At 38.0% G+C, this 16,227-nt stretch overlaps 1 protein-coding gene across 4 annotated transcripts in view; it reads right to left on the bottom strand.

The window, feature by feature from the left end:
• Positions 1–16,227, bottom strand: part of IRF2 (interferon regulatory factor 2) — a 133,414-nt gene that overhangs the window by 27,054 nt on the left and 90,133 nt on the right. For all 4 annotated transcript variants that reach the window (XM_027837400.1, XM_027837399.1, XM_027837398.1 and 1 more), the window contains exons 3-6: positions 11,000–11,099; positions 10,099–10,275; positions 9,789–9,835; positions 2,545–2,662 (exon numbers count right to left, since the gene is read on the bottom strand). In XM_027837400.1, coding sequence (XP_027693201.1) covers positions 2,545–2,662; positions 9,789–9,835; positions 10,099–10,275; positions 11,000–11,099 — 442 coding nt within the window. The remainder of the gene's footprint in view (positions 1–2,544; positions 2,663–9,788; positions 9,836–10,098; positions 10,276–10,999; positions 11,100–16,227) is intronic.

Below are 16,227 nucleotides of genomic sequence, written 5' to 3'. Positions count from 1 at the left end.
AGAGAGACAAAGAAAGAGAGGGAGGGAGTCAGAGTGAGAGAGAGAGACAAAGAGAAAAAGACAGAGAGAGGAACACAGAGGCAGAGAGACAGAGACAAACATAGAGACAGAGATACACACACACACACACACACACACACACACACACACACACACCCTTTTCTCAAGGAACTGACATTTTATCTGGGAGTCTAATACCTTTAAATGACTCAAAGATGAGGCAAGAGACATCCCAAATCATACTGAAACTTGTTATTTTGTTATTGTTACTGCAATTATTTACAGTCAGAGAATTCCTGAAGTGAAACTGGTAGCCACATTTTTCACTTATCTTTGGCATAGAAGTTTATTGTTCCTGCTGTATGAATCCTGCTATTCAAGCTGATCCTTTATTCATTCACCTAACAAGAAGAATTTATTAACCTGCCTTCTGTGAAAGGTGTTACTCAGGGTGCTAGGAGTACAAAGATACACACAAAATAGGCCCTTCCCAGAACAATCAACTTTACAGTAAAATTTCCCTTTGGAGAGTTGATACACGTGAAGCAAATGCACTTACAGGTCTGTCTTTTTTTGGTTAGGGATCCTGTCTAAGACTGAATTCACTTCATAAACAGTGAAATAATCTTGGAAAACAATCCAGCCAACCTAATGAGAGCCAAGCCCTTTAACAGCATGGGAGAGAGCTTGTTTTAATGAAGGTGGTAAAAAGGCAGGTAAAAAGGAAACCAGGCAGGGACAGTCTGGTAAGGATGAACCAGATGAACTCAGTAGCCAGAAAGATAACACTAGAATGAAGATGGGAGACACGGGGGAGACAAGAGACAGATCACTACACATATGGTTGTTAAGGAATCTCTTACTCAGAAATGTAGAAGGGGAAAAAAAACCATCATTACCTTTGGAAAAAAAAAATCAAGGAAAATCACATACCATCACAGAGTCTGTGCAGCAGGACTGATCTTCCCCACCAAAAGGAATGGAGGGAGAAAGGTGCCAACCCACACCCACCTAATTGTGCTTCTGATCACTTACTGAGGAGCAGTGTTGTAATGAGATGAGTGCAAGACCCACTGCGTTCAAATCTGGGCTCTATCACTGGTTGGGTCACTTTATCTGTGTCACTGAAATAGAGGCCTCTCTAAGCATTGGTTTCCTCATTCATCAAATGGGGATAACAACAACAATTCTAGTTACCTACCTCAAAGTGTTGCTATAAAGAAAGCGCTACGTAAATGAGTTACATTCCTCCCAATTATCTCATAATGATCATCATTTCCCTACTCCTATAGGAATTTATCCACCCTACGGGAGAAATGAAAATACATCTATCTATTAGGTGAAATGAGAGAATCAGACTACATGAGAAGTGAATAAGCATTTCTATAGTACCTACTATTTGCCGGGCACTGTGCAAAGAGTTTTGGGGTTTTTTTTACCAAAAAAAAAAATGGGTATCTGTGTATGGATATTCTCATTGATCCTCACAACTACCATGCAAGATAGATACCCTTATTGTCTCCAGATTACAGTTAAGGAAACTGAGGTTAATGTGACTTGCCCAGAGTCATGTAGCAAGGAAGTATGAGGCCAAATTTGAACTCAGGTCCTCCTGACTCATGACTGAGCGCTCTAACCACTGCACCACCAGCTGCCTTAGACTAGATAGCTGCCAAGGTTTAGATTTATGATCCTGTAATCCTAAATTGTCCCGGAGACATGGCCCCGGATAGTTCTTTGCAGGTGCCCTTAAGAGAAGCAGTCATCAGAACTGACTTTCTCACTACCACCTAATTTACTGAAGACCATTTTGGTGTTCAGCAAATTAGAAAATTTGGAATTAGTAAATAAGGAAATTTGACTTCTGCTTTGGAAGTCTTCCATGACCTACCAGCCCAGGTTATCTGTCAAAATCTAACAGCTCTGCGTCTCAATTTTTTTATCCATAAAATGAACAAAATGCTTGACTCTTTGCCTGGTGCATGACGAACAGGTGATGTGAGGACAAAACAGGAATATTCTTCTTTTTATCTTATTCTCAAGTGAAATGGCAACATTGAACAGGTACCTAGACAAAGTGTAATTGAGAACAGTTTTTCTGGTAACATGGAAAATACAAATGAAGTGGGTTTGAGTACTGAAATTCTCTGAGCCTCGAGACTTTCAATTTTTTAAAATAGAGATAATAATTCTTGACCTACGAACAAAACACTTAAACCTTTAAGAATCATGTAATTGTATATGACTGATATTAAGCCACCCTCTTTAGAGCACACATATGGTGTATTTTGTTCAGTTCTGGGCACCATGTTTTAGGAAGGACATAAATTAGGCCATGCAGAACGCTACCTGGGATGGTAAGAGCATTCAAAAATTATGCCACATGAGGTGGAAGGAAATGGGAATATTTATATTGAGAAGAGATTATGTTATTTCAAGTCTCTCATTTCATTAAGTCAGATCCCTCTACCCTGGGGCTGGCTACATGTACTGTCCAGGCTTGCATATTATGTATGTAAAAATGCAACGTCAAAAACATTTTACCTATGATGTTTATCGTGCTATCCACTTCGTTTTTTATAGTTGAAGTCAGGACCGCATATTCAGGAGAAAGCTCACTTATTCCATTACTAAGCCCAAAAGACGACTCAACTGGTTCTTGCTAGGAAGAAGAAAAGGAGAGAAAAAAAAGAGTTGAGAACACGTCCTTGAGCTCTCCCCCACCCCATTTTCTTAGCTCAAATTCTACTATCTGCCAGATTCCTTAATGTTAGGATCGTATTAGCCCAGTCAGTGTTGCTCCTTGCCTCCATAAGTCAGTTTGGATTGGACAGGCCTGAGTGAAGAGGGCATGACTAGCTTTCTCACCTTTCCTCATTATTTACGTTCAAACTGTGAAATCATATTAGTGCCTCTGACCCACTTACAGAGGCAAAAATTGACTTCTGTAGTTAAGAACTCTCAGTCTAAGCAGAAATACATAAATCGGAAAGACTGAGGAAGGCCCATTGTAATCCAAGGCACCATTTCTTCTAAAACAGAATAACCATCCACATTTAGGTAGCCCCTTGGGATTTAATAAGGTTTACAGCATTTTTTTCCCCACAATAGCCCTAGGAGGTGGGTCCTGCAAGTATTATTATTACTACTGATTTACAGATGTGGAAACACACTCAGAAAGGCTCAGTTATTTGCCCAGGATTATCCAGTTAAACATATATGGACTCACATCTTCCGACTCTTAGCCCCTAATAATATTAAGTTACAGTCATATAACACTTTAAAATCTGACAAGGGCTTCATCTCTCACAAAAATCTCTTGAGGTGGATAGTAGAAGTAGTTATTATTTCCATTTTACAGTTAAGGAAACAAACTAGGAGAGAAATCTAGTTATTACCACAGTGTGTGGAACATAGCAGGCACTTAATCAATGTTTATTGGCTCAGAAATTGGCTCGCCCAAGGTTGGTAGAAATAGAAGCAAGACTCAAATTCAGGACTTCAGACTCTCAAGTCCAGTAACCCTCTACCACTCTGCATTGTCAATGACATGCCATTGTTCTAAGAGTTTACACTACGTAAACTAGTGCTAAGAAAGGGCCCTGTCTCCATCTACGACCCCAAAAGTAGAAAATAATCTAAATGCAGGATTATTTCTCTGAGACAGGATTTGCTGTTCTCCGAGGCTATTACTAAGTTTGGCATATCACTCTAAGTATCTGGGAAATATAACATGGGCCAATCATTCTTCAAAGTAGACTTGGAAGGAGGAAAATCTCAATGCCACTAGACCTTATAAAAATGCCTCACAAGTGCTTTAATTCATTATACTTGGGTTGCACCTCAAGGACCATACCTAAAATTACGTCAATACTTCTAAGACTCCATGATTTCATTTGTATGGTTACTCCATCTGCCTGCTCATATTATAACCCTCTCCAAACCTCAGTAGACAGTCATTATGAATTACTAGACAAAACAATTCATCACTTGGGGGTCAACTTTCTCATGATGAGCCAGCTTTTTCAAAACAGCTATGCTAGTCCTCCAGTGAGAGGCACACGGGCCAGTCTACCCTTATAGTATTTCCAGCTAAAGGAAAAACTGCCAAAGTCTGTACTCTGCTGGCCTGACCTTTGAAAATTCAGTCACAACCTGTGTCATGACTGAACCTAAAAGAGGGACTTCTTTTATGAATGATGAGGAAAAATGTAATTTTTCTTATTTAAAGTTATTAATATTTGATTTAATCAAACACACCAGGATGGGGAAGTCTATCCGGAGTTGCTGTTTGGTTTTCAGAAGAGTTGGCTAGAAAACTGTGCTCCCAGGTAAATTTGGAGGGTTCCCCTCCCACCATGGCAATTGCGTAACATATACGAAAAAGCATCGGGGAGCAAATTCTGAAAAGAGCACTCATTTGTCAAAATAACTGAGAGTGGCATTTATGTTTTGAAACTGCCTATGATGGAAATGTCCACTGGTGCCTTGAGGGGGATAGAGCCCAAAGAAACAGATGTTTGCTGCTGACTTTCAACTATCTACTTTTTTCAAGGTAGAGATGAGCATAAGTTGAAAATGAATTAAGTAGTTAAAGTAGATGTTAACCAATTGGCTCATGAACTTAAGGGTGACTAGGAGCTTAATCTACCCCCAAGGTGGGATTAGATTACTGTCTCAAGATGGCACTATATATTTTTTAAAAGTTCTATGAAGATACTTGAGTTTTTGCATGCTGACTCATTTTGACTTAACATTTTATTAATTTCAGGTAACAAATGAGGAAATTGTACAAGAGAAGAGAGGGAAGGGGACAAGAAAGGTGCAGGGTGAGAAAAGAGATAGAGAGGAGAGAGGTGAGGGGAGAGGTAGAGAGGGGGGAAACAAGGAGAGGAAAGGATGGGAAGCATAAGGAGGAGAGAGGAAGGGAAAGTGGAGGAAAGATCAGATGAAAAAATCCTCATTCTTGAGGTGCTTAGATTCTAATGGGGAGACGGCATATAAAAATATGCAGAATAAATATGAAGAAAATAAATACAGATTCATTCACTACAAGGTAGTAGTTTGGGGGGTAAAGCAAGAACAGTTGGGGAGATCAGGAAAGGCTTTACACAGAAGGTGATATCTGAGCAGAGTCTTGAAGAAAGGAAGGGATCCTAGGAGACAGGGATGAGGAAAGAAGTGTATTCCAGGCATGGAGGATGCAAAGTCACGGAGACGAAGGAAGGAGCATCGTGTGTGAGGAACAGAGATAAATCCAGTTTGGCTAAAAAGGAGCCATCATTACAGGGATTTATAAAGTATTTCATGTTTATTTATACTGCCAGTTAAAGCAATGGGGAAGGGAGAAGAAACATGAAAGAAAAAAGAAAAGAGGAAAGAAAAGGAGAGTCATAAGTCTAAAAAGACAATGTGATCTAACAGAAAGAGATTGACCATAGTCATACACATTCTCTGCCCAAATGACCTTAGGTTTATGTATCTGTATACATAGTATTTTCTCTCATGGACTGTGTCATCCTCAGGAGGGGATTGGCTCATTTTTGTCTCTGAATCTTCCGTGCCTAGCATGGTACTTTGCAGGTAGCATATACTGAAGAAATGTTCGGTAAATTAAATTAAATTGAAAGAGAACAGAGCCAATGATCAAGAGACCTGAGTTATAGTTTCTGTTCTGTCACTTACTAGTTCTGTGACCTTTGGCAAGCCACTTAGCTTCTGAGCCTCAGCGTCCTCACACATAAAATGGGAGTGTTAACAACCATCCAACCTGTCTGTCATGAAATGAAGTAAGAAAGATGTGAAAGTGGATCCAATTTGAAGATCTTACCTGATCTTATGGCTTCCACTTTCATTTCTATGTAAATGACTCCAAAATCTCTATTTACTTTCTTCCAAACTTTCTTTTTTTTAAACATTCATTTAAAAAAATTTTTCAGTTCCAAATTCTCTCCCTCCCTCCAGCCTCTCTCCCTCACCTATTGAGAAAGCAAGCAATAAGATATTCATCACCTCTGCCTTCTTTCTGCTTCTTTCCAAACGAATGTCACCTTAAGCTTAACATATTTAAAACTGAAGTTGCCATCTTTTCAACCTAATGATGATTCAGGAAAACTGGCCTTATTCACGCACAACACTCCATCCACCATATTGAAGTCTTTGCCATGCTTGGTATATATTCCTTTCTCATCCCCGCCTTCCTAGCATCTTGTCTTTCCTTCAAGACTCAGTTCAAGCCTTCTGCATAAAGCTTTTCCTGATCCTCCTTAACTGCTCTTACTTTTCTTCCCAAACTACTACCTTGTATTAAACAACTCAGTATTTATTCTGCATATACTTGTAGGTTTTTATGTACTTTTTATCTCCCCTTGGAATATTTAGAATATAATTAGAATATTAGAATATAGTTAGAATATAAACTCCTCAGGAGTAGGGATTGATTCCTTCATTCTTTTTTTGTCATCCCAGTGCCCAGCACATTGTCCGTCACATAATAGGTGATTAATAAATGCTTGTTGATTGAACAATGGATTGAGAGCCTTTTGGTTGGCTTGCCTGAAGCCAATCTGCCCCCTCCAATCTGTCCTACATACTACCATGAGACTAAGTGACCTCAAATAAACTTCTGTTCAAAAACATTCAATGACTTCCTGTTTCGTTCAGGCAAAGAACCTAAGAACTGGCAAGTAACTAGGGAGTTGTTGGGTCTGGTTTCTCCCAATGCAGTCGTCCCTTCACACTACTGATCTCCACCTGGCTGCTCGTGTGGCACATAACCCGTGACATTAACATTTTTGTTTCTTTTTTTTTTCATCTGTACTCCAATGATTCTCTAACAGGCCACTGCCCTCAGGTTTCTATGTAAGCTTTTATCATCCGGAGATATTTCTTTTGAACAAGATATCTATCTTGCAGAGTCATGGGCATCATCCCACCAAATCTCAATGATAATTATAAGATGCTATTTAACACCTTTAGTTGACATTCAAAGTTCCCTTTATTTATCACCCACACCCTTGTATAGTATTGGACTGATGTATGGGCCATTTTGCCCTGCTTATTACCACGTATATGTGTTAACCCTGATTCGTCAAATAAAATGCAAGCTCTTTTTAAGACCAACACCATGACTTAAACCTTGCTGCGTGAGACTGGTGAGCATTTACATAGCACTTTAAGGCTCAAAAAGTGTTTTATATCTATTATCCACCCTGCGCTATTATTATCTGTATTTTACAGATGAAGAAACTGAGGCTGAGAAAAGTTAAGTGATTTTCCCAAGGCCACACAGTTAATAAACACCCAAGGCTGGATTTGAACTCAGATCTTTTTGATTCCAAGGACCTGAGTTTGAATCACTGCTTTCTACTCCTTTTTAAAACCTGTATCACCCTGGACAAGTTACTTAACCTTTGTGTACCTCAGTTTCCTCATCTGTAAAATAAGTGATTTGTCTAAGCAGATTTCTAGGGTCTCTTCAATCTCTAAATCTTATGGTTTTAGTTATCACACCAATTCACTACCACAGACCTTTCCAAAACACTGCCATAACTTCACTGTTACAGATAAAACGGACATACACAAAGTATGTCAATTTGTAGTATCTATTCATCACAGCGATCTCCTGTTTAATGCTCTTTGAATATAGCAGGCACCCTGCAAGAAATAAGTAGCTACTTAATAAATGCTTAATGAATGCAAATGAATTAATGGAAAAGATGTGTTCCAGCAGAGTTCATTGTGAAAAGGAATGTTAAGCAAATACAACTTTTCCAAAATAAAATCAGAGTTTCATTTCAATGGGGAAAAATATATACTGGGTATATATTTATAGTGTATATATAGGGTATATATATATGTGTGTGTGTGTGTGTATATAGGGTATATATATTTGTGTATATATATGTGTGTGTGTATTTATAAAATGTACATATATATTTATAAAATCAGAATTTCATTTCAATGGGGGAAAATCTATACTGGGTCTATATTTATAAAGTATGTATATGTATACAAATGTGAAATATACATATATGTTTATAAAATCCAAGTTTCATTTCAATAGGGAAAAATATATACTGGGTATACATTTATAAAAATATATTAAGATATAAATTATATATTTCTAAAACCTATATTTATAATAATAATATCTATTTATATAAATAGATATATTTATAAAATCAGAATTTCCTTTCAAAAGGAGAAAAATATACACTGAGCATCTCCGCCTCCCAAAAAAAGATGATATGGACAAAAATGACAATTTTATAAAAATAAAGCTAATGAAATATTGATAAGACCATAGTAAAAATAAATAAAGAGCAAATGTTAAAATACTGTATGTGAAACAATATTGCAATACTAGAAACCCTTAGCAGAATATTTATCTCATCCCATCTCATTTTTTTACCATTATAAAGATAACACAATTTTAGCAGTTTAGTATATATTTTTCACTAAACTCAAATGCCTTTTAACACTTTTAATTTTATATCTAAGATAATTTTTCCAATTTCTTTCCATTAATTAAACTGGGCCCTTTCCAGATATTTTTGCTTAATAATACCTATGTTGTTTTTCAAGTTTCGTAAGAGAGGCAGGGCAGTGTAGCGAATTCAAAGTTGTCCTCAGAGGAGACCTGAGTTCAAGTTCTGACTTTGATACGTGGTGGTTGTGCGTCCCCAAGTAACTTCCAAAGGACTGTAACTTGCAAGAGCAGATGCTGATCCACATTGGGAGAGGGAGTCAGTCCTTCATTGGGGGGTTCCCTATGCTGATGAAATCACAGATCTCACATAAAAAAAAATTTAAGCATCCTAAAGGGAAAAAAAAAACTGAAAAAAATTGAACTAGGTATCAGGAGGCTTAGTCAAGCTCAGCCAGTAATCGACAAAGTAATTTTGGGCAAATTATAAAACTAGGCCTCAGTGTCCTTATCTGTACAATTGGAAAATTGCATTAGATAACCCTGGCTGACTCTTACATTTATAGCTAACAGGTATAACCTTACTTAGACATTAAGCTCATCACAAGATTTTTAAGGGATACGTGGCTACTGGAAAACAAGGGGCTTAAAGCATCATTCCTGACAAGGCCAGGCAAATGCATAGTCAGTGTCTGGGTCCATATTTTCGTTTCAGCCTAATGATTTGTTTATTCAATTGTTGACTGTCGTCTTCATCAGGAGCTCTCAATACAGCAGAATTCTATCTATGGGTCCAGAAACACACCGGTCATTATCAGAAAGAAGCAGGTTGTTAATCAGAAAATAGTGTTGCCAAGCTTTCCTGCTAGTAGCAGTAGGAAGGACAGGAGGGAAACAAAGGAACTCAAAATTCAAAAGTTCGGGGGGAAGAGGGTGTTATTTTTCTTTTCTATAGCGAATCCATAACTTAAAATAGTTTATTAATAGGTCCAAAGTTCTGCTGTCAGTTTTAAGTAAGCAAGGGATATGTGTGTATATTCATATCTACAGTTGTCTACTTTAAAAAAACATTTTTATGATAGTTTGAGGTTTACAAAACACTTTCCTTCACAACAATCCTGTGATACTGGTAGTACAAGTATTATTATGCCCATTTTAAAGATGAGGAAAATTGACGCTCAGAGAAACGGAGTGATTCATCTATGGTCTAGAGCCAGAATGTGAATCCACATTTCCTGATTCATAAATAAAAAACATAAATGCAAATGCACTCTAGACATTCCAGTTACTCGTGTTCATGACACAGACTCATTAAAATGACTGTCACATCGTTCTTATATTTTTAATAACCAAAAATTACCTTAATGTGCTTAACTCTGTCTTCTTTATCTGTCTTTGTTTTCTTTCCTGTCGTGACAAAAGGTAATTTTATTATAATCCGGGAAGGATGCAAGTACAAACATTTCCCTTATGCTGAACAGGTTTAGTAGTTCTCAGTGGACCAGATTCCTTCATCCGTATGGAGGGAGATTAAATAAAGGTGATTTTACATCTGCGAGTTAAGGGCAGAAGGTGTTCTGTATTTGGAATGGCTATGGAAGAAAGCTATGGTTTATACATTGAGACTGAGGGTAGATATTTAAGGGGTCCCCCATGAACCTTTTCTCTACCTTTCTTAGAAGGCCTTTCAGATAAGGGTAGCATCCTATAGACCCTGAAGGCATTGTTTCCTTTCTTTATACTTTTATCCTTCACTTCTTCAATATCAGGCAAGGAGTTCATAGCACACCGAAAATTCGCTTTCCATGTTTTTGGATCCGGTTTATCTACTCCTGGTTGATGCTTTCCTAATGTGGTAGCAAAGGGGAAAGAAACACAAACAAAAATTAAATCATCAATAATAGCGAGCCTTTATAGAGACTTTTAAGGTTTGCAAAGCATGTTACATAGATTATTTTGTTGGATCCTCACAACAACCCTGTGAGGTAGGTACTATTGTATCTCCATTTTACATATGAGGAAACTGAAGATGAGAAAAATGAATGACTTGCCCAGGGTCACACTGCCAGTAAGTGTTGGGGGGGTGGGATGGGATTTGAATTCAGGTCTTCCTGACTTCAAGTCCGCCATTCTATCCACTACACCTCCTAGCTGCCTACATACGACTGCCCGGGGATTGTAATCAATCAAGAATGCATAAGATGTGTGAAATTTCTGATAATTTTTTTAATCCAAGTTAAACTCAATGTCATTGGCCAGGATGGATGATCTTTGTGACTGTTGACCGTGACCAGGGCACTTCAGCACTGGAATCTATAATCTGTAATCTATAATCTATGTGAAGTCTCTTTATAAGGGCACTTTATAAGGGCTAAATGTAACATTCCTTCCGGGTGATAAAGCACATGCCCCATGTAACTCTGAGGTGTCTGGGATTCTACCAATGCGTTATTCACAGATATTTGCACGAGACCAAAATCCAAGATATTCCGTAATTTATAATGATAATGGGGAACATAGCATAGCATCCCCCTGGTCACACACCCCAGAAAATAAAGGGTGTTTTCATACCTGTGTGAATTGCCCAGTTCCTAAAGAGAGGAGCATCTTTCTCAACATCCCACCCATGTCGTGCAGCATGCATCCAAGGGATCTGAAAAATCTTCTTCTCCTGGAAATTAAAGTAAAGGAGAACTACAGCCATCAAGTTTGGTCCACAATTTGAACACTATCCTAAAATCATAACTGCTTAACTCTCTGTTTTTCTGAAAATCTCTTACTGTTTTTTCTGGATTCCTCCTAGCAACCGAAACACTCCTCCATACTGCTCTAAACACATGTGAGGCCCAGAACACATATTGCAAGGACATTTCAGATCAACGCTAGGTAGATAACGAATGCATGTCGGACAGAGTGGAACACATTTCAAAGTCAAATGCAAATGGTTTTTGGATTCTTTCATGTTCAGTATTATCTATGTTTCCTTTCCTTCCCTCTAGCACACATCACTGTAAGATGACCAAAATTTCAAGTTACTTCATCAATTTGTCCCCAGAACCTGTAGAAAATCTGGCATGGGACCCAACTAAGCTCGATCATTCCAAGAGCACCTAGAGATGAAAACCAAAAGGACAACAAATAGAAATGAATTGGACTATCTCTGCCATTACTTCCATGATAATGTATTCTCATTACTGGTGATAGTGGACCAGTCCCATCTGGACTCTAACATCTCAGCATCTAATGGGCAGTGGGAGGAAGAACTCAAGAAAATGAGTCAGGAAGAACAACTGAGGAATATAGAGAGATACATACATACATACATACATACACACATACATCAGTGCTGGAAGTGACACAATTTTAAAGGCACCCAGGGGATCCACTTTCAAAACTATCTCAAGGACAGAAAGACTACAAAAGAATGGAAAAGATCACAGATGATACAAATTGCCAAACAAAATGAGAAGAAATAAGTAAACACTGATACATGTGCCTACTTTCTCATCTCTACAAAATCTTTATGAGTCTTTTCACCCAATACAGCAGAAAGAATATTAGATTCAGCCTCAAAGGACCCGGGTTCAAATTGTGGCTCTTCCAATCACTAATTGTGTGAATTTGGATAATTTTTCACCTGTTTCTTCATCTGCAAAACATTAGAATAAATGACATCTGAGGTCCCTTTCCCACTCTAAATCTATGAGCCTATGTGTTTGATGAAAAGATGAGAAAGGAGTAAGCAGGATTCTATAAATGATTCTCTAAAATGGACCAGAGGATAATAATTTATTTCTTTTCAGTCATTTTTCAATCATGTCCGACTCTTCATGATCTCATTTGAGGTTTTCCTTCTTTCTTTCTTTTTTTTTTTTTTTGTGAGGCAATCAGGGTTAAGTGACTTGCCCAGCTAGTAAGTGTTAAGTATCTGAGGCCACATTTGAACTCAGGTCCTCCTGACTCCAAGACTGGAATTCTATTCACTGTGCCATCTAGCTGCCCCTATTTGGGGTTTTCTTGACAAAGATACTGGAGTGGTTTGCCATTTCCTTCTCCAGCTTATTTTATGGATGAGGAAACTGAGGCAAACAGGGGTAAGTGACATGCCCAGCATCACACAGCTAAGTGCCTAAGGCCAGATTTGAACTGAGGAAGATGAGTCTTCCTGACTCCAGGACCAGCACCCTATCGACCGCACCACCCAGCTGCCCAAGGATAATAAAATTTTGGGCTAACAGGAACTTGGAGATTTATTTAATCTAATGCTTCATTTTACAGATGAAGAAACTGAGACCCAGGGAGCCTACGTGATTTTTCCCTCGGTCACAGGGGCAGTGAGAATTTATCAGGTAATTCAGATGAAGTCATATAAGATGTGCTTTCCCAAATATCAGAGACCAGGGAAGAGGGTGAAGGTGTAAGGGATGGAGAAGTGCCTACTTCTTGCAAGACAAATTAGCCTTCAAAAGACTGCAAAATACTGAACCAAACAAAATTAAATTGGACAGGGACACAAATCAAAACTTCCAATTCCATTTTTAAAAAATGCAGAAGTACAAAAGAGGGGACTGGTGTTCTGTCCCTTCCTCCCTCCCTTCTTTCCTCCCTCCCTGAGACAGTAAGCAATCAGATATAGGTTATACATATGCAATTATGTAAAATGTTTCCATATTAGTCATTTTTTGCATAAGAAGACTCAAACAAAAGAAAAAATTAAAGAAAGAAAGTGAAAAACAGCATGCTTTAGTCTGTATTCAATCAATATCAGTTCTTTCTCTGGAGGCAGATAGTATGCTTCATCAGTAGTCCTTTGGGATTGTCTCGGATCATTGTATTGCTCAGAACAGCTAAGTTGTTCACCATATGGCTGTTACTGTGTGCAATGTTCTCCTGGTTCTATTAACTTCACTATGCATCAGTTCATGTAAGTCTTTCCAGGCTTTTCTGAAATCATCCTGCTTGTCATTTCTTATAGCACAATAATATTCCATTACAATCATATACTACAGCTTGTTTAACCTTTCCCCAATTGATGGGCATCCCTTTGATTTCCATTTCTTAGCCACCACAAAAAAAGCTGCTATAAATATTTTTGTACAAATAGGTCTTTTTCCCTTTTTTGGATGTCTTTAGGATATAGACGCAGCAGTGGTATTGCTAGGTCAAAGGCAATGCACAGTTTTATAGCCTAGTTCCAAACTGCTCTGCAGAAGGGTTGGAGCAGTTTACAACTCCACCAACAATGCATTAGTGTCCCAGTTTTCCCACAAGGAAAGTTTTAATTAACTACAGTCTCCATGATGGGTCTACTAGGAGAAGCTCATATAAACTTTATGTTTCCTTTAAAGTAACCTTGTGTCCAGGTCAAATGAGGTAATAAGGTCATTAGATTTAGAGCTCAAAGAGACTTTGGACATCACTGAATCCAAACCATCATTTCACAGAGGAAACTGGGGCAAGTTCACCAGGCTCAAACCTACTCTGCTTCTATCAGACAACATGGAGCCGTTATATTATGACAATGACCTCGACTGATCTGCCTTTTCCTTTTGAATTTTCACTATAACATAAACCATCATTTTACTATTTTTCCTTTTAGTGAAGAAAATTTGCTGTAATGAAAAATTCACGTATAACTCATTCCTTCTGTTCTAAAATGTATATGGAAATGCTTGTTTCATTTGATATTTGTTTTGATTTTTTAATTAAATAATTTTTTTTTAAAAAAGAATTCATTGGTGAGTAATTTCCACAATAGATTGTGGATCTATAATCATCCTGGGATATACTCCAAACTGACATTTAGAATAGCAGCTGCCCATGCTCCCTTTTTCCTATCTTACCTTGAACACACACAAGAGGTGCCCCATCAGTGATGTTCAAACCACACCAACCAAAGCCTTAATTCGTATTGGAATCTAAGGAGGATCTCACTGCCTCTGGACCTCCATAAGACAACAGAAGCCACCCTCCCATGATTTATCAACCATTGACTACTCAACCACTGTAACATCTAATGATTGGATCTTAGCTTTTAGAGATGGGGGCAGAGGGAAGAAGGAGGTTAGTTATGCGGTAGTATTAACAGTAGTAGGGGAAAAAAACACAAGGGTCTTTACAGCCATATGACTGAGAGATGGAAATTTTAATATGAGATTTTGTTCATTTGGTTATCCAAAAAAGCATATGACTTGGTAGAACAAAATACCATATTCCGTAAAAGTCTCATTCATCGAGGTGCTACCAGGGCACATGTTAAGATCATAGAAGACCTTAAGGGATCCTTCCATAGAGATAATTTTGTTCAATGAGACTGTGATTAGCAGCATGCACCAGAGCATTGGCTGGCCAGAGGTATCACCACTGACAGAGAGGACTCTGGCGAGGTTATCTGAATACTCTGATTTACAGCCTGTGTTGTGGCCAAGTGCACGAAGACCCCCATCAGTGACATCCGCACCTTCAAAAATGATTGCCCTAGCAACAGGTTTCTAGATTTAGAGTTGGAAGGGATCTGAGAGACCATCGAATCCAGCCTTCTTATGTTATAGATGAAACCAAATAGATGATAAATTAATAAGGCCCAGATTATGAGGTTTATCTGACTGGCATGCCTTCTTTTGTGTCACTATCAGGGACAGTAGTTTTTGTTGTTTTTTTGTTTTTGTTTTTATTTTTTTTAACCAGACGTGAAATTTCATGAGTTTTTAACCAGACCTGAAATTTCATGAGCTCCTGATCAGAAACACTGTCTATTAATAGAAATCAGCCCCTTCTCTTTAGCTTATGGTTTTTGAGAATAGCTTGGACCACTTAGCAATTAGGGCAGTTGGGCTGTGCAGTGGATACTGGAGTCAGGAGGACCTGAGTTCAAATCCACCTTAGATACTTACGCTGTTTGCCTCAGTTTCCTCATCTGTAAAATGAGCTGCAGAAGGAAATGACAAACCACTCCAATATCTTTGCTAAGAAAATGCCAAATGAGGTCACAAAGAGTTGGACACAACTAATTGACTAAATAATAACAACTACTTAGTAACTAAGTGCCTTGTCCAGGGTCACATAACCAGTGTGTGTCAAAGTCTTTTTAGATCTGAGGTAAGCTCCCTATCTATTATTACACCATAGTTGCCTGCTATGAATCCTACAGTATGCTCATGAAATTCTATAAGAAAGGTAAGTAGTGGAAAGGGCACAGGTCTTTTACTCAGAGGACTTGGGTTCCAATTTCCATTTTGATGCTTACTAGCTATATAACCTCAGAATAACTTGTAAAATGGGGACATAAAATTTACATTATCTATTACATAGGAAAACTATCTGTGAATTTTGAAACGCCATAAAAAATGTGTTACTATTATTATTGTTCAAAGAATACACAGTCTAGATAGTATAATATTTCTGAGAAGATTTTATCTATTTTTCATGATACAATGAGAAAAGCCCTGGATTTGGAGTCAGAACACTTTGGTATAAATTCTACCACTGATATCAATTATCTGTGTAAAATTAGGTGAGTAACTTAAGGTCATTCAGACTTAGTTTCCTCAACTGTAAAATGAAGAGGCCATACTACATGGTTTCTAAGGTGTTTTCTGGCTACAAATAGATTATCTTCCAGCCCTGTGTACCTTGGAATGCAATAAGAATTCCAAACGTGTTTGAGCCCACAGAACGAGGTGTGGAGATTATAAACTGATAAACTGGCAACAAATAAGATCACAGTGCAAAATGGAAATGAACAAAATTGCTATTAATCTGTTCCTCTGACAACAAGAGAAGGCTCAATGGAAGAAATT

Source organism: Vombatus ursinus, unplaced genomic scaffold (assembly GCF_900497805.2).
Source record: "Vombatus ursinus unplaced genomic scaffold, bare-nosed wombat genome assembly UNPS02014821.1, whole genome shotgun sequence".
NCBI lineage: Eukaryota > Metazoa > Chordata > Mammalia > Diprotodontia > Vombatidae > Vombatus > Vombatus ursinus.
Note: the sequence above shows the minus strand (reverse complement) of the source record. Positions and strands in the feature narration are given on the sequence as shown.